The sequence below is a fragment of the Pecten maximus genome, chromosome 9, assembly GCF_902652985.1.
Source record: "Pecten maximus chromosome 9, xPecMax1.1, whole genome shotgun sequence".
In the NCBI taxonomy this organism is placed as follows: Eukaryota; Metazoa; Mollusca; class Bivalvia; order Pectinida; family Pectinidae; genus Pecten; species Pecten maximus.
Window position 1 is genome coordinate 19284710 of NC_047023.1, and position 24317 is coordinate 19309026.

Sequence of the window (24317 nt, forward strand, 5' to 3'; positions counted from 1 at the left end):
TTTAACAGTAATATTATCCTGGTACCCTTATCTAGCTTCTGATTATAATGAAGAACTGGCCGCTATTTCCAGGATCTTGAATTTATTTTGGTGTAATGAGACTTAAAATTTCAGTGTCTGATTCCACGTTTCAAACTTAGGGAGACATAATTTGGTATTGAGACCTGCCAAACTCTTCTACTTAGGGAGACATAATTTGGTATTGGAATCTGCTGGGCTCTTCTTCTTTAATGCAAACTTCTAATTTCTCAATCCACCTGAGTTGCAGTTAAGTTTTGATATATAGAATTTTTATCGAAAAGTCAGGGTCAAAACTCTGAAATCTCCCTCCTAGTTTAGGGTATTTCTGCCACCAGGGTAGTTGGTTCAGATCTATTGAATATGTTTGGATTTAAGTATGAATTTTTAGCCCATCATTGTCAGATGGTCAGATAGTGTGCTGTTCAAATCACCTTTTGTCCAAGGCTCATGGTCCATCCTTTTGTGAACATTTCCCTGTTTTCGCTATTTTTGAAGAAGTATGATTTGTCTCGAACTTTAAAGGTAGGTTTCCCTTGGTCCCTATATATTATGCATGATCAATTTTGCTGACCTGGTAACAAAATTGCCTACTAGTTACATTTGAGAGTTTTGACACTTGAAGTTTGGTATCATTATATCTCAGAAAATTCATGTAGGTTCCCAATGGTATCATATTGTGCATATTGAGACTGATCTGATGACAAAATGGCAGACAGGCTGCCATTTATATTTTGACAGTTGGAATTTCTCAGAAAGTTCTTCAGGGATCTTTCTCAAATTTCATACGTGGGTTCCGCTTGTTTTCAAATATGAGGAATGCAGAGAAAAGTAGAGAAACAATCAATGATAGTCTTACATATGGAGACCCAGTAAAAATCATTCAATTGTTAGGTGCAAAAAATATTCTCATATAGCAAATAATTTTGCTTTGATATAACATGATGGCATGTTCAAAAAGTCAGTTTATATTATAAATATTTGTGATATAAATATATAGCTAGTAAAATGCTTAATTGGCTGTTGAAAAAAGAACATAGCAGTGAATAAACACATTGTTATCTCCCTTTAGTTATGTGTAACAAACATATTGATTTTCACCATTACACATGCGGCTGTGTAATAAAAAAGGGAAGTTACTCCTCACACATTAAAATATTCCAGCTAGACTTTCTAAAATTAATGCTAATCAAATTCAAGAGAAGATAACTGTATTGTTTTAATGATTGATTCTTCATTGTGTGCTCTGTAAGATGGATATTATGATACACACCCCTCTAGTTTAATGTTGACAGGTACCTCAATACATAATCCTCCACTGTTTTATGTTGACAGATATCTCAATACATAATCCCCCACTGTTTTATGTTGACATGTACCTCAATACATAATAATCCACTGTTTTATGTTGACAGGTACCTCAATACATAATAATCCACTGTTTTATGTTGACAGGTACCTCAATGCATAATCTCCCAGTTTTATGTTGACAGGTACCTCAATACATAACCCCCCACTGTTTTATGTTGACAGGTACCTCAATACATAATCTCCCACTGTTTTATGTTGACAGGTACCTCAATACATAATCCCCACCAGTTTTATGTTGACAGGTACCCCATATTCATTCTCCGTTATATTTTCACAGATACCTTGATATATAATCCCCCACTGTTTTATGTTGACATGTACCTCAATACATTATCTCCCACTGTTTTATGTTGACAGGTACCTCAATACATAATCCCCCATTGTTTTATGTTGACAGGTACCTCAATACATAATCCCCATTGTTTTATGTTGACATGTACCTCAATACATACTCCCCAACTGTTTTATGTTGACAGGTACCTCAATACATACTCCCCAACTGTTTTATGTTGACAGGTACCTCAATACATAATCCTCCACTGTTTTATGTTGACAGGTACCTCAATACATAATCCCCCACTGTTTTATGTTGACATGTACCTCAATACATAATCTCCCACTGTTTTATGTTGACAGGTACCTCAATACATAATCCCCCATTGTTTTATGTTGACAGGTACCTCAATACATAATCCCCCACTGTTTTATGTTGACAGGTACCTCAATACATAATAATCCACTGTTTTATGTTGACAGATACCTCAATACATAATCTCCCACTGTTTTATGTTGACAGGTACCTCAATACATAATCCCCACCAGTTTTATGTTGACAGGTACCCCATATTCATTCTCCGTTATATTTTCACAGATACCTTGATATATAATCCCCCACTGTTTTATGTTGACATGTACCTCAATACATAATCTCCCACTGTTTTATGTTGACAGGTACCTCAATACATAATCCCCCATTGTTTTATGTTGACAGGTACCTCAATACATAATCCCCCACTGTTTTATGTTGACAGGTACCTCAATACATAATCCCCATTGTTTTATGTTGACATGTACCTCAATACATACTCCCCAACTGTTTTATGTTGACAGGTACCTCAATACATAATCCCCCGACTGTTTTATGTTGACAGGTACCTCAATACATACTCCCCAACTGTTTTATGTTGACAGGTACCTCAATACATAATCCCCCACTGTTTTATGTTGACATGTACCTCAATACATAATCCCCCACTGTTTTATGTTGACAGGTACCTCAATACATAATCCCCATTGTTTTATGTTGACATGTACCTCAATACATACTCCCCAACTGTTTTATGTTGACAGGTACCTCAATACATAATCCCCCGAGTGTTTTATGTTGACAGGTACCTCAATACATACTCCCCAACTGTTTTATGTTGACAGGTACCTCAATACATAATCCCCCACTGTTTTATGTTGACATGTACCTCAATACATAATCTCCCACTGTTTTATGTTGACAGGTACCTCAATACATACTCCCCAACTGTTTTATGTTGACAGGTACCTCAATACATAATCCTCCACTGTTTTATGTTGACAGGTACCTCAATACATAATCCCCCACTTTTTTATGTTGACATGTACCTCAATACATAATCTCCCACTGTTTTATGTTGACAGGTACCTCAATACATAATCCCCCATTGTTTTATGTTGACAGGTACCTCAATACATAATCCCCCACTGTTTTATGTTGACAGGTACCTCAATACATAATAATCCACTGTTTTATGTTGACAGATACCTCAATACATAATCTCCCACTGTTTTATGTTGACAGGTACCTCAATACATAATCCCCCATTTTTTTATGTTGACATGTACCTCAATACATAATCTCCCACTGTTTTATGTTGACAGGTACCTCAATACATAATCCCCCATTGTTTTATGTTGACAGGTACCTCAATACATAATCCCCCACTGTTTTATGTTGACAGGTACCTCAATACATAATAATCCACTGTTTTATGTTGACAGATACCTCAATACATAATCTCCCACTGTTTTATGTTGACAGGTACCTCAATACATAATCCCCACCAGTTTTATGTTGACAGGTACCCCATATTCATTCTCCGTTATATTTTCACAGATACCTTGATATATAATCCCCCACTGTTTTATGTTGACATGTACCTCAATACATAATCTCCCACTGTTTTATGTTGACAGGTACCTCAATACATAATCCCCCATTGTTTTATGTTGACAGGTACCTCAATACATAATCCCCCACTGTTTTATGTTGACAGGTACCTCAATACATAATCCCCATTGTTTTATGTTGACATGTACCTCAATACATACTCCCCAACTGTTTTATGTTGACAGGTACCTCAATACATAATCCACCGACTGTTTTATGTTGACAGGTACCTCAATACATACTCCCCAACTGTTTTATGTTGACAGGTACCTCAATACATAATCCCCCACTGTTTTATGTTGACATGTACCTCAATACATAATCTCCCACTGTTTTATGTTGACAGGTACCTCAATACATAATCCTCCACTGTTTAATGTTGACAGGTACCTCAATACATAATCCCCCACTGTTTTATGTTGACAGGTACCTCAATACATAACCCCCAACTGTTTTATGTTGACCTCAATACATAACCCCCCACTGTTTTATGTTGACAGGTACCTCAATACATAATTCTCGACTGTTTTATGTTGACAGGTACCTAAATACATAATCACTCTCTGTTATATGTTGACAGGTACCTCAATACATAATCCCCTCTAGTTTTATGTTGACATGTACCTCAATACATAATCCCCGACTGTTTTATGTTGACAGATACCTCAATACATAATCCACTGTTTTATGTTGACAGGTACCTCAGTACATACTCCCCCACTGTTTTATGTTGACAGGTACCTCAATGCATAATCCCCCACTGTTTTATGTTTGCAGGTACCTCAATACATAATCCCCAACTGTTTTATGTTTGCAGGTATCTCAACACATAATCCCCCACTGTTTTATGTTGACAGGTACCTCAGTACATACTCCCCCACTGTTTTATGTTGACAGGTACCTCAATACATAATCCCCTACTGTTTTATGTTGACAGGTACCTCAATACATAATCCCCCACTGTTTTATGTTGACAGGTACCTCAATACATAATCCCCTACTGTTTTATGTTGACAGGTACCTCAATACATAATCCCCCACTGTTTTATGTTGACAGGTACCTCAATACATAATCCCCTACTGTTTTATGTTGACAGGTACCTCAATACATAATCGCCCACTGTTTTATGTTGACATGTACCCCATATTCATTCTCCGTTATATTTGTACAGATACCTCGATACATAATCCCCCACTATTTTATGTTGACATGTATCCTAATTCATTCTCCGTTATATTTGTAGATACCTCGATACATAATCACTCTCCATGAGTTGCTGGCTCACACCCCTCATGATCATGTTGAGAGACAGAGCCTGGAGTATGCTAAGAGCAAGCTTGAGGAGCTATCACGGGTGAGTAAACAATGAACTTTAACCTCAGGTACTATAAAATTACCTATGCCAAGGTCATATTATATGCAATTTTTACACGCACATCAACAATTTTGACAGGATGTATAGATACTATGGTAATGTAGTGTCCATCCATCATAAAAAATATAACCAAACCCTTTGGAACCCAACACTTTGATTTTGGACATGGTCAAGGTCACTGTTACATGTTGCTAAAAATAGAATTATGATTGTCTGCATAATATTCAGAGGGAAAAAAATGTGGATGATTAAATTTTCTCAGGAAAAGGAAAGAATTGATTTTGGTCATAGAATTCAGTATAAATAAACTGAAAAAGAATCAACACAAAGTTTAAATTATGTGTTGCTTCATGACAAAGAAAGAACACTTCATTTTTGGCAGTATCTTTTGAAGGTCAAGGCTGTGGTTGCTAAATATAGACCTTAATGGTGTTCACTCTCAAACACTCAAATGATAACATGTGATAATGGAGATTGTTGGGCATTATCATCTGAAGGTCAAGGTCAGTGACGCTAAAAAAGAATTTAGTATACATGACACTAATCTACATATTTTGATCATGCATACATATTTTAGTTGTAACCTAATTATTCTTTGGAAGCCTTGTCATATATTACGGTAGCACTAATTTTGTTTTCTTTACCTTTTTTAAAAGAAAATAATGAGATGCATCGATTCAATGGTTCACAGATTGATCGTTGAACTTCTCTGTTAAAATTTGGAAATGTGCTCAAATTTGAGTGACAAAATGAATGTGCTTACTGTGATCAGTGGAGCGTGAGTTGATGTTTGGTTGCTTTTCAGTAGGTAGGATCTTTTTGATTATATAAATGATTAAATGTCAAGGTCACCATTACACCTAGAGGTCATTGTTCCTGTGATTGTAAAGACACTACCCTTCAATTTAATTTTCTAACAGAAATCTCATTGAAGATGATAATTGTTCTTTGGCTTTTAGAGAATATAAAATCTTCTGCAACCATCTCCTCATGTTATCATCAAATAGAGTTGTATGTTAAATCCTGTCAAAATCTGGTATGGTGATGACTGGTATGGTGATGACTGGTATGGTGATGACTGCATGCACCTGTCTGGCTGTTTGTCATGATACCTTGATCCTTTCTGAGGTTTTAACCGATGTCATGAAACTTCTTACCATTTATAATTTACTGTTTATGGTTATGATAGGTAGTTCTGCTCTTGTGTCAAATTAAATATCAGACCTACTGAGGACACTTGAGCTTGTTACAATTAATTCCTTCTGTTTGTATTCTACACAATTTGATACAAGAATTCATGTCACTTTAGCATCAAATGGACGTAATATTCTGTCCAACATTACTACTTGTTGAAAGAGTTATTGCCCCTTTTTAAACTATTTAATCTTGGGCAGGGTTCTCCTCAGTGAGTTTTTCCCCAGATCTCTTTCTGATTGGTGAGCTTTAAAAGACAAAAAAATTGTATGTTATTTGGAATGGAAGATTCACTCTCACCATTTTGTGGTTACAAGCATGATAGAACTGCCAATATCAATCCATTTAATATTACCAATACTATGTATCTATCAATATGATAAATATTGTTTTCATATCAGATCATTGTTGTCAAATAAGTAGATTAGTTATCAATTTATTTTATCAAGCAATTTATTTTTTAAGAAATGAAATAACTGTATCTGATAAACTAATTGGATTTCTGAAATAATGTTTTATAAAGAAATTTTATCAATAGTTATATAAGGGTCAGAATTGAGAGTTCCCTTCCACAACAGAGAAAGTTGACGTACAAATCTGCTGTGTGTTTACTAAACACCTGCAGTTTGGAATATGTGATCACGGTAGGATGTAAAACATGTGATATGATATGATGGCATACCAATAACAGGACATATTGATTGGTCAGATGACCGCCGAGCAATCAGGCCAGGCCTTCATCTGCTGGCTCAGCCAGGCTTTTAAACATTAAGGCATGTCCACCAAAGCCAGCAATATCCATGGTATTGGGAGCTGGGAGAGCAATGTAGCTAATTTCTGTATCTGAGAGGAGTTCACCTGGCTGGGAAGGTGTTGTGTACTATAACACCCTAACGAGTTAGAGCTTTATCACCATAGCCATTGGTTTTCCAAACCAGGTGAAAATGTAACAGGTATTGTGTAACATACCACCGGATTGTTACTATAGATGACCACAGGTCAATGTAATTGGATTTTGCGCATGGACAAAAGGGGACTGCTCATTAGCAGGTGGATTGATAGCAATTTGATGTAGGTAGTTATGTGACACACTGGAATAGTGTCGTACACAATTGTAACAATCCTCGATACGTACAGCATGTCACAAATCATTTGAAGGTAAACTTAAATTATGTTATACATTTATACAGTTCTTACAGTGTGTGTAATATTACACTGTGTTTACTTCGTATTCTGTAATAGAGTGTTGTATTTACAGATTATGTAATACAGTCTTTTACTTAAATATATTATATAATACAGGGTTTTACTTACAAATTATGTAATACAGTGTTTTACTTACATATATTATATAATATAGTGTTGTATTTACAGATTATGCACGATGAAGTTAGTGAAACAGAGAACATCAGAAAAAATCTGTCTATTGAGCGCATGATTGTGGAGGGTTGTGACATACTACTGGACGTCAATCAGACATTTGTCCGCCAAGGTAAGATACACCTTTAAATATTAAACTGGTCGTTTAAGATTAGGACAGCAATGGACAGATATTGGGACAAGCATTATGTGGATTGGGTAGTGAGGCAACTGGATAAATGGTGACAGCACCTTGAGGTGAACAGTCTGAACTGACTGTATGGTGTGACAACAAGATTAGTGGTGACAGGATGGTGGGACAGTCAGATTAGTGGTGACAGGATGGTGGGACAGTCAGATTAGTGGTGACTGGATGGTGGGACAGTCAGATTAGTGGTGACTGGATGGTGGGACAGTCAGATTAGTGGTGACTGGATGGTGGGACAGTCAGATTAGTGGTGACTGGATGGTGGGACAGTCAGATTTGTGGTGACTGGATGGAGGGACAACCAGATTAGTCGTGGCTGGATGGTGGGACAACCAGATTAGTGGTGACAGGATGGTGGGACAGTCAGATTAGTGGTGACTGGATGGTGGGACAGCCAATTAGTGGTGACTGGATGGTGGGACAACCAGATTAGTGGTGACTGGATGGTGGGACAGTCATATTTGTAGTGACTGGATGGTGGGACAGTCAAATTAGTGGTGACTGGATGGTGGGACAGCCAATTAGTGGTGACTGGATGGTGGGACAGTCAGATTAGTGGTGACTGGATGGAGGGACAACCAGATTAGTGGTGGCTGGATGGTGGGACAACCAGATTAGTGGTGACATGATGGTGGGACAACCAGATTAGTGGTGACTGGAGTTTGGGACAACCAGATTAGTGGTAACTGGATGATGGGACAACCAGATTAGTGGTGACTGGATGGTGGGACAACCAGATTAGTGGTGACTGGATGGTGGGACAATCAGATTAGTGGTGGTTGGATAGTGGGACAACCAGATTAGTGGTGACTGGATGGTGGGACAACCAGATTAGTGGTGACTTGATGGTGGGACAACCAGATTAGTGGTGACTGGATGGTGGGACAACCAGATTAGTGATGACTGGATGGTGGGACAACCAGATAAGTGGTGACTGGATGAAGGGACAACCAGATTAGTGGTGACTGGATGAAGGGACAACCAGATTAGTGGTGACTGGAAGGTGGGACAACCAGATAAGTGGTGACTTGATGGTGGGACAACCAGATTAGTGGTGACTGGATGGTGGGACAACCAGATTAGTGTTGACTTGATGGTGGGACAACCAGCTTAGTCGTGACTGGATGGTGGGACAACCAGCTTAGTGGTGGCTGGATGGTGGGACAACCAGCTTAGTGGTGACTTGATGGTGGGACAACCAGATTAGTGGTGACTGGATGGTGGGACAACTAGATTAGTGGTGACTTGATGGAGGGACAACCAGCTTAGTGGTGGCTTGATGGAGGGACAACCAGCTTAGTGGTGGCTGGATGGTGGGACAACCAGCTTAGTGGTGACTTGATGGTGGGACAACCAGATTAGTGGTGACTGGATAGAGGGACAACCAGATTAGTGGTGACTGGATGGTGGGATAACCAGATTAGTGGTGACTGGATGGTGGGATAACCAGATTAGTGGTGGTTGGATAGTGGGACAACCAGATTAGTGGTGACTTGATGGTGGGACAACCAGATTAGTGGTGCTTGGCTAGTGGGACAACCAGATTAGTGGTGGTTGGATAGTGGGACAATCAGATTAGTGGTGGTTTGATAGTTGGACAACCAGATTAGTTGTGACCGGATGGTTGAACAGCCATATTAGTGGTGACTGGATGATAGGGACAGCCAGATTAGTGGTGACTGGATGATAGGGACAGCCAGATTAGTGGTGACTGGATGATAGGGACAGCCAGATTAGTGGTGGTGGGATAGTGGGACAGTGGATAGTAGATATAGAGACAGCTGTATGAGACTATAGATATATAGCCAGATATATTATTAGTGCAAAATTAGTGTTGATTTGGTTAATAAGGTTGGACTGTATATATGCAATACTTACACATATATGATGTTGAACGACTGTGAAAGTAAACTAGTAATAAATTATTCATAACATATGTGGATATATATGAGGGTATACATGTGTAATCAACTAAGAGTCCCAGGCTTGACCAGTGAAGAATCAATACTGGACACTGTAGTAGGTGGTCAAGTCTTGGGGTGAGTCATCTCCTGGTGTTGTTTATTTATAGGTGTATATTAGATATTACTGGATATCCCACAGTTTTTTTCAATCATAGTTCATTACTTAATTTTCACTAAAATATATTAATAATGCATGGTTTATACTGTTAAAATCAATTAAGCTTTTTAATGTATACAAAGCTATTTATAGAGGCGCTGCTCTTTTTTCAAGTATTTTGCATTAATTAAGACTAATTGACTGAAATCAACAATGCAAAAAAAATTTCTAAATATAATTAAAAATTTCCTTAAAAAACTCAGCCATACAATATGTATATTCCTTTATATGTCGGTCATGAATTACGAAAAAACGGGCCCAATCAACCTGTTTTCCGAGAAATCTAACACTGCATGAATATCAATAACTTGATAAAATTGAGAAAATAATATTGTGTAAGTTCAAATAAGTACATGGTTTTTACTCTATCATTGAGAGAAAAAGTGTAGTTTTAGAATAAATCTCTCAAAATCAATGTTGTAATACCATATTTGACTGCAAATTAGCCCGATCCTCAGCTGCAAAAGACTGATTAACATTTAGGAGGAAGCTTGATTGCGAGTGTAACAGAGCGCAAGATTAATTAAATTTAAATCACTGCCTCTGCTAGGGATCGAACCTGGGACCTCTGGCTTACTAGTCTTACGCTCAACCGATCGAGCTAAAGTGAAGATCTCTCTAGACGAGCGGTATATTGCGGCTAGTATTTACCAGGGTTACACGAGCATTTAATTCCTTCATTTATAAACATTCACAATGATGTCCTCTTGTTGGTTGTAATATATGACATTCCGTTTGTTATCAAAATCTTTGTGTTAATAACTTAATCTCAAGGTTGATTAACTGTGACATATGTTGATTGTGTAGCAGAACTGGTCTGTGCTGAGCTCCTGTGGCTAAATAGTTCAAATGGTTAAAGCGTCTGTCTATAGTATGAAAGTCCTGGGTCCCAGTCTGGTCTTGAAATTTTTCCTCTCCTGTTACATTTGGCGACAAAAAATACCCACAAAGGTTGTGTAAGGTGTTGTGTGTGTCTTCTGGGTCAAAGACTTTGTCGAAGGAGGAAGGAATGTAGTGGAACTGGACTGGGCTGAGTGCTGGTGGCAAGTTAGGTCAAATGGTTATATCGTCCGTCTAGAGATTGGAGGTCCTGGGTTCGAGTCCATGGTCTAGTTGTTGCATTTTCTTTACCTGTTACAAGTGTGTATTTTGATTACTGGGTGCCTCAGTGGTGGTTATTCCGTAATACTCATACTGTTCTAATGAGTGATCAGGCAATATCTAAGACCGTTTGTGTCCAGAATATGGTTAAAAACACAATCAACGAGGAATGATGATTTTGTGTTAGTTGTTTCCACCAATGGCACACTGTTTTTCCCTTGTGGATTTTCCTCCATTATCCAAAACATTTGCTCCCTCGTTCATAGTGGCATCAAGATAAAAGTTACCGGCGGTATATAGAAATCCTGTGCTGTTTGATGAACTTGTACAAGATGTTAACAAAGCTTTATATTTATATTATTTTTTTTATTATTTATATAATCTATTGAAACAATTCATTAACACTGTATTTAGTTCTGTGCTAGCTTACTTTTGGGGTATTTTGGTGCTCTTCCAAATTATGGAAAGAACTGCTAATCCAAAAGCCTGATGCCTATATCTTTCAGATAACATTGTATTTGATTATGAATTTTTAACTGACATTAGTGCAATGTATTTGTTTAGCTATTGTGTATCCTGGATAGTAGTTTAGCTATTGTGTATCCAGGGTGACAGTTTAACTATTGTGTATCCAGGGTGATAGGTTAGCTATTGTGTATCCAGGTTGATAGTTTAGGTTTTGTGTATCCAGGGTAGTAATTTAGCTATTGTTTATCAAGGGTAGCAGTTTAGCTATTGTTTATCAAGGGTAACAATTTGGCTATTGTGTATCCAGGGTGACAGTTTAACTATTCTGTATCCAGGGTGATAGGTTAGCTATTGTGTATCCAGGTTGATAGTTTAGGTTTTGTGTATCCAGGGTAGTAGTTTAGCTATTGTGTATCCAGGGTGGTAGTTTAGCTATTGTTTATCAAGGGTAGCAGTTTAGCTATTGTGTATCAAATGTAGCAGTTAAGCTATTGTGTATCCAGGGTGACAGTTTAGTTATTGTGTATCCAGGATGACAGTTTAGCTATTGTGTATCCAGGGTAGTAGTTTAGTTATTGTGTATCCAGGGTGACAGTTTAGCTATTGCGTATCCAGGGTAGCAGTTTAGCTATTATGTATCCACAGTAGGCGTTTAACTATTGTGTATCCAGGGTGACAGTTTAGCTATTGTGTATCCAGGGTGACAGTTTAGCTATTGTGTATCCAGGGTGACAGTTTAGCTATTGTGTATCCAGGGTGACAGTTTAGCTATTGTGTATCCAGGGTGACAGTTTAACTATTGTGTATCCAGGGTGACAGTTTAGCTATTGTGTATCCAGGGTGACAGTTTAGCTATTGTGTATCCAGGGTAATAGTTTAACTATTGCGTACCTAGGGTAGTAGTTTAGCTATTGTGTATCTAGGGTAGTAGTTTAGCTATTATGTATCCAGGGTGACAGTTTAGCTATTGTATATCCAGGATGATAGTTTAGCTTTTGTGTATCTAAGGTGACAGTTTAGCTATTGTGTATCCAGGATGACAGTTTAACTAATGTGTATCCAGGGTGACAGTCTAGCAATTGTGTATCCAGGGTGACAGTTTAGCCATTGTGTATCCAGGGTGACAGTTTAGCTTTTGTGTATCCAGGGTAGCAGTTTATCTATTGTGTATCCAGGATGAAAGTTTAGCTTTTGTGTATCTAAGGTGACAGTTTAGCTATTCTGTAACCAGGATGACAGTTTAGCTATGGTGTATCCAGGGTGACAGTTTAGCTATTGTGTACCCAGGGTAGTAGTTTAGCTATTGTGTATCTAGGGTAGTAGTTTAGCTATTATGTATCCAGGGTGACAGTTTAGCTATTGTGTATCCAGGGTAGTAGTTTAGCTATTGTGTATCCAGGGTAGTAATTTAGCTATTGTATATCCAGGGTAGCAGTTTAGCTATTGTGTATCCTATGTAGTAGTTTAGCTATGGTGTATCCAGGGTGACAGTTTAGCTTTTGTGTATCCAGGGTAGCAGTTTATCTATTGTGTATCCAGGGTAGCAGTTTATCTATTGTGTATCCAGGATGAAAGTTTAGCTTTTGTGTATCTAAGGTGACAGTTTAGCTATTCTGTAACCAGGATGACAGTTGTCAGTTTAGCTATTGTGTAACCAGGATGACAGTTTAGCTATTGTGTATCCCGGGTGACAGTCTAGCTTTTGTGTATCCAGGGTGGTAGTTTAGCTATTGTGTAACCAGGATGACAGTTTAGCTATTGTGTATCCAGGATGATAGTTTAGCTATTGCGTATCCAGGGTAGTAGTTGAGCTATTATGTATCCACGGTAGGCGTTTAGCTATTGTGTATCCAGGGTGACAGTTTAGCTATTGTATATCCAGGGTGACAGTTTAGCTATTGTGTATCCAGGGTGACATTTTAGCTATTGTATATCCAGGGTGACAGTTTAACTATTGTGTATCCAGGGTGTCAGTTTAACTAATGTGTATCCATGGTGACAGTCTAGCAATTGTGTATCCAGGGTGACAGTTTAGCTTTTGTGTATCCAGGGTAGCAGTTTATCTATTGTGTATCCAGGATGAAAGTTTAGCTATTGTGTATCTAAGGTGACAGTTTAGCTATTGTGTAACCAGGATGACAGTTTAGCTATTGTGTATCCAGGGTGGTAGCTTAGCTATTGTATATCCATAGAGATAGTTTAGCTATTGTGTATCCAGGATGACAGTTTAGCTATTGTGTATCCAGGATGGTAGTTTAGCTAGTGTATATCCATGGTGATAGTTTAGCTATTGTGTATCCAGTGTAGTAGTTTAGCTATTGTGTATCCAGGGTAGCAGTTTAGCTATTGTGTATCCTATGTAGTAGTTTAGCTATGGTGTATCCAGGGTGACGGTTTAGCTATTGTGTATCCAGGGTAGTAGTCTAGCTATTGTGTATCCAGGGTGACAGTTTAGCTATTGTGTATCCAGGGTAGTAGTTTAGCTATTGTGTATCCAGGGTAGTAGTCTAGCTATTGTGTATCCAGGGTGACAGTTTAGCTATTGTGTATCCAGGGTAGTAGTTTAGCTATTGTGTATCCAGGGTAGTAGTTTAACTATTGTGTATCTAGGGTAGTAGTTTAGCTATTATGTATCCAGGGTGACAGTTTAGCTATTGTGTATCCAGGGTAGTAGTTTAGCTATTGTGTATCCAGGGTAGTAATTTAGCTATTGTATATCCAGGGTAGCAGGTTAGCTATTGTGTATCCTATGTAGTAATTTAGCTATTGTGTATCCAGGGTGACAGTTTAGCTATTGTGTATCCAGGGTAGCAGTTTAGCTATTGTGTATCCTATGTAGTAATTTAGCTATTGTGTATCCAGGGTGACAGTTTAGCTATTGTGTATCCAGGGTAGCAGTTTAGCTATTGTGTATCCTATGTAGTAATTTAGCTATTGTGTATCCAGGGTGACAGTTTAGCTATTGTATATCCAGGGTGACAGTTTAGCTATTGTGTATCCAGGGTAGTAGTTTAGCTATTGTGTATCCAGGGTAGTAGTTTAGCTATTATGTATCCAGGGTAGTAGTTTAGCTATTATGTATCCAGGGTGACAGTTTATCTATTGTGTATCCAGGGTAGCAGTTTAGCTATTATGTATCCACAGTAGGCGTTTAACTATTGTGTATCCAGGGTGACAGTTTAGCTATTGTGTATCCAGGGTGACAGTTTAACTATTGTGTATCCAGGGTGACAGTTTAGCTATTGTGTATCCAGGTTGGATACATGTACCTACTAGGGTGTACAGAGATACAAGTCAGTTTTTGTGTGATCATTACCTGATGGTTGACACTAGGCCTGGACATCTGACTGGCATTAAGCTGACAGCTCAATCACAGGCCCTGGACAATACTGAGGCCAGAAATCAATACAGAACCAATACCAATCTATTTCCCTTAGATCCAATTCTCCTTGCATGGATTTCCAGGGGTCAGCTGAGGGAAATCACTACACAGTATAGAGTTTGCAGGGACAGTAGTTGTAGGTCAGGAGGGGTGCCTGTTTAAACTCCAGTTTGTACAGGTAACTTATGTACATGACTCTGGGGGCTAAATTCACCTCTGAAAGAGGAGGTTCGATCCTATTGTTGGGGATACAGACTCTGTAGTGACAGATACATAAATGAACTGGTATATATGTATCACCATAGCAGCCAGTTTCACTATTCAAATGTAGAGCTTGACCAATGGTGTTGGGAGAAATTGGCATTTTCCTTTCACAGCAAATTGATTACCTATTGAGTTAGATATCTGTGTCAGCTTCCTCTGTATCCATGTTCTGTCCCTCCCCACACTATACATTGGATGGTTGTTGACCATTTCTATGCTTTGACACTTGGCTGATTCATTTCATAAACTCTTGTGAAAATAAAACTAAAATATTCAGGTGTTTATCTGGAAATTTGGGCACTTTTTTGGCCCATTATTAGCATCAGATGGAGGGCTGTTCATATCACCTTTGTCTGTGGTCAGTCCAAAACAAGTTTAATTGCTGTTACGAGAAATTACTGGATATTTCTCAAACTTTATGATAATTCTTTAGGTCCTCGTCTGTTCCTAGTTGTATTCATTCAATTTTGATTGACGACAGGAAAACAAAATGGCCAAAAACTGACACTTACAGTTGAAAGTTTAATTGCTACCATTATTTAAGTACTGGAAGGATATTTTTCCAACTTGATGTGAAGGTTCTGTCCCATCACTTAGTAAACGTGCCTGTTCATCTAAGAGCTGATCAGAAAACAAAATGGCCAACTGGCAGCCATCTTGGATTTTGACATTTAAAGTTTGTTATCACTATTTCTTGAGAAGTACTGGAGGGATAGTCCTCTATCTTGATATGAATGTTCCCCTTGGCTTTAAGTTCTTCCTCTGTAATTTTAAGACCTGAATTGGTAAAGCAAAATGGCTGAAAGATTGCCATTTTGCATTTTGGAAAATGAAATTGGTTACTCCTATTTCTTTTTGGATAATCAAAATTGTGAGGGTTACAGCTTGATGCTATTTATAGGTGAGGGTTACTTAGGCATTGAACTGCTTTCAGTTGGAAGTTATGGGCTGATGAATGCCAAATGGACAAAGGCATATTTAATGAAGCACGCTAGTGCTTGTTGTTGAATTTGCCTTTATCCAGTTAGCATTCATCAGCCCATAACTGCCAACCGAAAGCAGTTCAATGCTTATATTTACATTTGACAACAAGACTATACCCAGGAATTTTGCTCCTACAATGAATGAACAAATTATTATCATCAAAGATGTCACAGCCTTTTCAGCAGCCATCTTTCTTATCATTGAAGTGACAATTGTGATGTCACAATAATATTGACATCATAAAAAGGTTCTGATGTAATAGACTCGTAACCTTCAATTGAGCTTGGTAAAATTATATAGTGGGGCTGCAGTGTAAATGTAAATATACCTTGATGTTATGTGTAGGTGAGGGTAACACTTCAATGTTATGTGTAGGTGAGGGTAACACCTTGATATTATGTGTAAGTGTCAGGGTTACACCTTGATGTTATGTGTAGGTGAGGTAACACCTTGATGTTATGTGTAGGTGAGGGTAACACCTTGATGTTATGTGTAGGTGAGGTAACACCTTGATGTTATGTGTAGGTGAGGGTAACACCTTGATGTTATGTGTAGGTGAGGGTGACACCTTGATGTTATGTGTAGGTGAGGTAACACCTTGATGTTATGTGTAGGTGAGGGTAACACCTTGATGTTATGTGTAGGTGAGGGTAACACCTTGATGTTATGTGTAGGTGAGGGTGACACCTTGATGTTATGTGTAGGTGAGGGTGACACCTTGATGTTATGTGTAGGTGAGGTAACACCTTGATGTTATGTGTAAGTGAGGGTGACACCTTGATGTTATGTGTAGGTGAGGGTTACACCTTGATGTTATGTGTAGGTGAGGGTTACACCTTGATGTTTGTGTAGGTGAGGGTAACACCTTGATGTTATGTGTAGGTGAGGTAACACCTTGATGTTATGTGTAGGTGAGGGTAACACCTTGATGTTATGTGTAGGTGATGGTGACACCTTGATGTTATGTGTAGGTGAGGGTAACACCTTGATGTTATGTGTAGGTGAGGGTGATGCCTTGATGTTATGTGTAGGTGAGGTAACACCTTGATGTTATGTGTAGGTGAGGTAACACCTTGATGTTATGTGTAGGTGAGGGTAACACCTTGATGTTATGTGTAGGTGAGGGTGATACCTTTATGTTATGTGTAGGTGAGGGTAACACCTTGATGTCATGTGTAGGTGAGGGTTACACTTTATGTTATGTGTAGGTGAGGGTAACACCTTGATGTTATGTGTAGGTGAGGGTAACACCTTGATGTTATGTGTAGCTGTCAGGGTAACACCTTGATGTTATGTGTAGGTGAGGGTAACACCTTGATGTTATGTGTAGGTGAGGGTAACACCTTGATGTTATGTGTAGGTGAGGGTAACACCTTGATGTTATGTGTAGGTGAGGGTGATACCTTGATGTTATGTGTAGGTGAGGGTAACACCTTGATGTTATGTGTAGGTGAGGGTAACACCTTGATGTTATGTGTAGGTGAGGGTAACACCTTGATGTTATGTGTAGGTGAGGGTAACACCTTGATGTTATGTGTAGGTGAGGGTAACACCTTGATGTTATGTGTAGGTGAGGGTAACACCTTGATGTTATGTGTAGGTGAGGGTAACACCTTGATGTTATGTGTAGGTGAGGGTACACCTTGATGTTATGTGTAGGTGAGGGTAACACCTTGATGTTATGTGTAGGTGAGGGTAACACCTTGATGTTATGTGTAGGTGAGGGTAACACCTTGATGTTATGTGTAGGTGAGGGTGACACCTTGATGTTATGTGTAGGTGAGGGTAACACCTTGATGTTATGTGTAGGTGAGGGTAACACCTTGATGTTATGTGTAGGTGAGGGTAACACCTTGATGTTATGTGTAGGTGAGGGTAACACCTTGATGTTATGTGTAGGTGAGGGTAACACCTTGATGTTATGTGTAGGTGAGGGTAACACCTTGATGTTATGTGTAGGTGAGGGTGATACCTTGATGTTATGTGTAGGTGAGGGTAACACCTTGATGTTATGTGTAGGTGAGGGTTACACTTCAATGTTATGTGTAGGTGAGGGTAACACTTCAATGTTATGTGTAGGTGAGGGTGACACCTTGATGTTATGTGTAGGTGAGGGTGACACCTTGATGTTATGTGTAGGTGAGGGTAACACCTTGATGTTATGTGTAGGTGAGGGTAACACCTTGATGTTATGTGTAGGTGAGGGTGACACCTTGATGTTATGTGTAGGTGAGGGTAACACCTTGATGTTATGTGTAGGTGAGGGTGACACCTTGATGTTATGTGTAGGTGAGGGTAACACCTTGATGTTATGTGTAGGTGAGGGTAACACCTTGATGTTATGTGTAGGTGAGGGTAACACCTTGATGTTATGTGTAGGTGAGGGTAACACCTTGATGTTATGTGTAGGTGAGGGTGACACCTTGATGTTATGTGTAGGTGAGGGTAACACCTTGATGTTATGTGTAGGTGAGGGTAACACCTTGATGTTATGTGTAGGTGAGGGTAACACCTTGATGTTATGTGTAGGTGAGGGTAACACCTTGATGTTATGTGTAGGTGAGGGTAACACCTTGATGTTATGTGTAGGTGAGGGTAACACCTTGATGTTATGTGTAGGTGAGGGTAACACCTTGATGTTATGTGTAGGTGAGGGTAACACCTTGATGTTATGTGTAGGTGAGGGTAACACCTTGATGTTATGTGTAGGTGAGGGTAACACCTTGATGTTATGTGTAGGTGAGGGTAACACCTTGATGTTATGTGTAGGTGAGGGTTACACCTTGATGTTATGTGTAGGTGAGGGTTACACCTTGATGTTATGTGTAGGTGAGGGTAACACCTTGATGTTATGTGTAGGTGAGGGTGAACACCTTGATGTTATGTGTAGGTGAGGGTAACACCTTGATGTTATGTGTAGGTGAGGGTAACACCTTGATGTTATGTGTAGGTGAGGGTAACACCTTGATGTTATGTGTAGGTGAGGGTTACACCTTGATGTTATGTGTAGGTGAGGGTAACACCTTGATGTTATGTGTAGGTGGGGGGTAACACCTTGATGTTATGTGTAGGTGAGGGTAACACCTTGATGTTATGTGTAGGTGAGGGTAACACCTTGATGTTATGTGTAGGTGAGGGTAACACCTTGATGTTATGTGTAGGTGAGGGTAACACCTTGATGTTATGTGTAGGTGAGGGTAACACCTTGATGTTATGTGTAGGTGAGGGTAACACCTTGATGTTATGTGTAGGTGAGGGTGACACCTTGATGTTATGTGTAGGTGAGGGTACACCTTGATGTTATGTGTAGGTGAGGGTAACACCTTGATGTTATGTGTAGTGAGGGTTACATTCTTGATGACTATGTGTAGGTGATTTCTTAACATTTGCAGGAGTAAAGTGTTGTTCAGCCTAGATTTCTATTGATTTTAGGGGGTCTGCATCTTTGTAATGCTATAATAAGAAACATGTACATATGATTATTGTGGTAGGGTAAACCTAAGTATGGTATAGGCCGAAGTTTGATAAATTAACAGACACATAAACCTTGATGTTAAAAATCAAGATGGTACATTTTCTTTAACCAATACAGATGGTAATTCTCCTAGTACTAATATAGACTATATATATCCTAGTACTAATATAGACTATACATTCCTAGTACTAATATAGACTATACATATTACTACTATATATTAGAACCCTAAAGCTATGTATAAGGCCTAGTCTATTGATCTTAGATATTTTTATGTATAATAAGACTATTTTATAAATATAGATTATTCTGTAAATAAGCTATAAGCCCTTGTACAATTACACATTCCTAGTACTAATAACTTTACATATTCTATATAACTAATTAGTACAATGACTATACATTCCTAGTACTAATATAGACTATACTTAACTATCACCCTAGTACTAATTAGATAACATATCCTAGACTAATTAGACTATAAAATTCCCTAGTACTAATAACTATACATTCCTAGTACTAATATAGACTATACATATCCTAGTACTAATATAGACTATACATTCCCTAGTACTAATATAGACTATACATATCCTAGTACTAATATAGACTATACATATCCTAGTACTAATATAGACTATACATTCCCTAGTACTAATATAGACTATACATATCCTAGTACTAATATAGACTATACATATCCTAGTACTAATATAGACTATACATTCCCTAGTACTAATATAGACTATACATTCCCTAGTACTAATATAGACTATACATTCCCTAGTACTAATATAAACTTTACATATCCTAATACTAATATAGACTATACATTCCCTAGTACTAATATAGACTATACATTCCCTAGTACTAATATAGACTATACATATCCTAGTACTAATATAGACTATACATTCCCTAGTACTAATATAAACTATACATATCCTAGTACTAATATAGACTATACATATCCTAGTACTAATATAGACTATACATTCCCTAGTACTAATATAGACTATACATTCCCTAGTACTAATATAGACTATACATTCCCTAGTACTAATATAGACTATACATTCCCTAGTACTAATATAAACTTTACATATCCTAATACTAATATAGACTATACATTCCCTAGTACTAATATAGACTATACATTCCCTAGTACTAATATAGACTATACATATCCTAGTACTAATATAGACTATACATTCCCTAGTACTAATATAGACTATACATTCCCTAGTACTAATATAGACTATACATTCCCTAGTACTAATATAGACTATACATTCCCTAGTACTAATATAAACTTTACATATCCTAATACTAATATAGACTATACATTCCCTAGTACTAATATAGACTATACATTCCCTAGTACTAATATAGACTATACATATCCTAGTACTAATATAGACTATACATTCCCTAGTACTAATATAGTCTATACATATCCTAGTACTAATATAGACTATACATATCCTAGTACTAATATAGACTATACATTCCCTAGTACTAATATAGACTATACATTCCCTAGTACTAATATAGACTATACATATCCTAGTACTAATATAGACTAAACATTCCCTAGTACTAATATATACTATACATATCCTAGTACTAATATAGACTATACATATCCTAGTACTAATATAGACTATACATATCCTAGTACTAATATAGACTATACATATCCTAGTACTAATATAGACTATACATTCCCTAGTACTAATATAGACTATACATATCCTAGTACTAATTATTATAGACTATACATTCCCTAGTACTAATATAGACTATACATATCCTAGTACTAATATAGACTATACATTCCCTAGTACTAATATAGACTATACATATCCTAGTACTAATATAGACTATACATATCCTAGTACTAATTATTATTGACTATACATTCCCTAGTACTAATATAGTCTATACATATCCTAGTACTAATATAGACTATACATATCCTAGTACTAATTATTATTGACTATACATTCCCTAGTACTAATATAGACTATACATATCCTAGTACTAATTATTATTGACTATACATTCCCTAGTACTAATATAGACTATACATTCCCTAGTACTAATATAGACTATACATTCCCTAGTACTAATATAGACTATACATTCCCTAGTACTAATATAGACTATACATTCCCTAATACTAATATAAACCACTACATAGAAGGATTTAAAGACTATACATTTCCTAGTACAAATAGTAATTATATTACATTACTATTTAAATGTCATTGATATCTGATATGAAAAACGAATTTTCTGATGTTTCAATAGTTTATATTTTGAAAAATTCATGTCGGATGATATGTTTAAGTCAGATAAAATCTCCGCTGTTTGTAGTAAAGAATTGATTTACTATACCTCTGAGAGAGACTCGCTTGTGTTAGAGCTAACTTAAAGAGCATATGAATTAATTGATAGCACATGACCTGGGCACATGCCTACAATGGACAGTTAAAGGTATTGACGAGGTATCGACCGGTCCAGCACGCCTGTAGGATGATGGTGAAAGACAATAACACAAATCTCCGTGACCTTTTGTGTAGGGCGACATTATTGAATTGTAAATACCACACGTAAACATCACTCAGGCATACCATGTTATTGACAGCGTTCAGGCATATCATGTCAGGAATTTAACTGATGGAATAATTACTGAGGACAGATTTACCTGTCAGATTTATACCATCAATATCCTACAGAGGCATTCATTATTAACAGTAATTTCATCACCTTAAAGATCACTGAATATCATTACAATTACCATACTGGAACTAGGTAACAGATCCCAGCCCAGTTATATGGGACCCTGTCCCCTTACTAGAACTAGGTAACAGATCCCAGCCCAGTTATATGGGACCCTGTCCCCTTACTAGAACTAGGTAACAGATCCCAGCCCAGTTATATGGGACCATGTCCCCTTACTAGAACTAGGTAACAGATCCCAGGCCAGTTATATGGGACCCTGTCCCCTTACTGGAACCAGGTAACAGATCTCATTCTAGTTATATGGGACCCTGTCCCTTTACTAGAACTAGGTAACAGATCTTACTCCAGTTATATGGGACCCTGTCCCCTTACTGGAACTAGGTAACAGTTCCCAGCCCAGTTATATGGGACCCTGTCCCCTTACTAGAACTAGGTAACAGATCCCAGCCCAGTTATATGGGACCCTGTCCCCTACTAGAACTAGGTAACAGATCTCACTCCAGTTATATTGGACCCTGTCCCCTTACTAGAACTAGGTAACAGATCTAACTCCAGTTATATGGGACCCTGTCCCCTTACTGGAACTAGGTAACAGATCTCATTCTAGTTATATGGGACCCTGTCCCATTACTAGAACTAGGTAACAGATCTCACTCCAGTTATATGGGACCCTGTCCCCTTACTAGACCTAGGTAACAGATCCCAGCCCAGTTATATGGGACCCTGTCCCCTTACTAGAACTAGGTAACAGATCCCAGCCCAGTTATATGGGACCCTGTCCCCTTACTGGAACTAGGTAACAGATCTCATTCTAGTTATATGGGACCCTGTCCCCTTACTAGAACTAGGTAACAGATCTCACTCCAGTTTTATGGGACCCTGTCCCCTTACTAGAACTAGGTAACAGATCTCACTCCAGTTATATGGGACCCTGTCCCCTTACTAGACCTAGGTAACAGATCCCAGCCCAGTTATATGGGACCCTGTCCCCTTACTAAAACTAGGTAACAGATCCCAGCCCAGTTATTTGGGACTCTGTCCCCTTACTAGAACTAGGTAACAGATCTCACTCCAGTTATATGGGACCCTGTCCCCTTACTAGACCTAGGTAACAGATCCCAGCCCAGTTATATGGGACCCTGTCCCCTTACTGGAACTAGGTAACAGATCTCACTCCAGTTATATGGGACCCTGTCCCCTTACTAGAACTAGGTAACAGATCCCAGCCCAGTTATATGGGACCCTGTCCCCTTACTAGAACTAAGTAATAGATCTCACTCCAGTTATATGGGACCCTGTCCCCTTACTAGAACTAGGTAACAGATCTCAGCCCAGTTATATGGGACCCTGTCCCCTTACTAGAACTAAGTAATAGATCTCACTCCAGTTATATGGGACCCTGTCCCCTTACTGGAACTAGGTAACAGATCTCATTCTAGTTATATGGGACCCTGTCCCATTACTAGAACTAGGTAACAGATCCCAGGCCAGTTATATGGGACCCTGTCCCCTTACTGGAACTAGGTAACAGATCTCATTCTAGTTATATGGGACCCTGTCCCCTTACTGGAACTAGGTAACAGATCTCATTCTAGTTATATGGGACCCTGTCCCCTTACTAGAACTAGGTAACAGATCCCAGCCCAGTTATATGGGACCCTGTCCCCTTACTAGAACTAGGTTACAGATCCCAGGCCAGTTATATGATCTCCTGTCCCCTTACTAGAACTAGGTAACAGATCCCAGCCCAGTTATATGATATCCTGTCCCCTTACTAGAACTAGGTAACAGATCCCAGCCCAGTTATATGGGACCCTGTCCCCTTTACTGGAACTAGGCAACAAATGTGACTTTATTGATGCGAGATACTTTCCCCATGTTAGAGCTGTGTAGTCTGATTTTGTTTGAAGTACTGTAGTGATACGGTCAGGTTCCATTATATAGTACTGGTGTAGTGACAGCATGCCTGATCCTGAGGTATTTCAATAATTCATTGACAAAGCTTTGTTTAAAAATCAATGCTTAAAACCCTTTAAGTTTAATATCCT

General features: G+C 38.3%; 1 protein-coding gene across 1 annotated transcript in view; it reads left to right on the forward strand.

Annotated features, from left to right (window-relative positions):
- The window catches only part of LOC117333916 (ras-specific guanine nucleotide-releasing factor 1-like), an 85884-nt gene that overhangs the window by 19033 nt on the left and 42534 nt on the right, over nt 1–24317 (forward strand). The window contains exons 8-9 of the mRNA XM_033893332.1: nt 4834–4944; nt 7534–7651. Coding sequence (XP_033749223.1) covers nt 4834–4944; nt 7534–7651 — 229 coding nt within the window. The remainder of the gene's footprint in view (nt 1–4833; nt 4945–7533; nt 7652–24317) is intronic.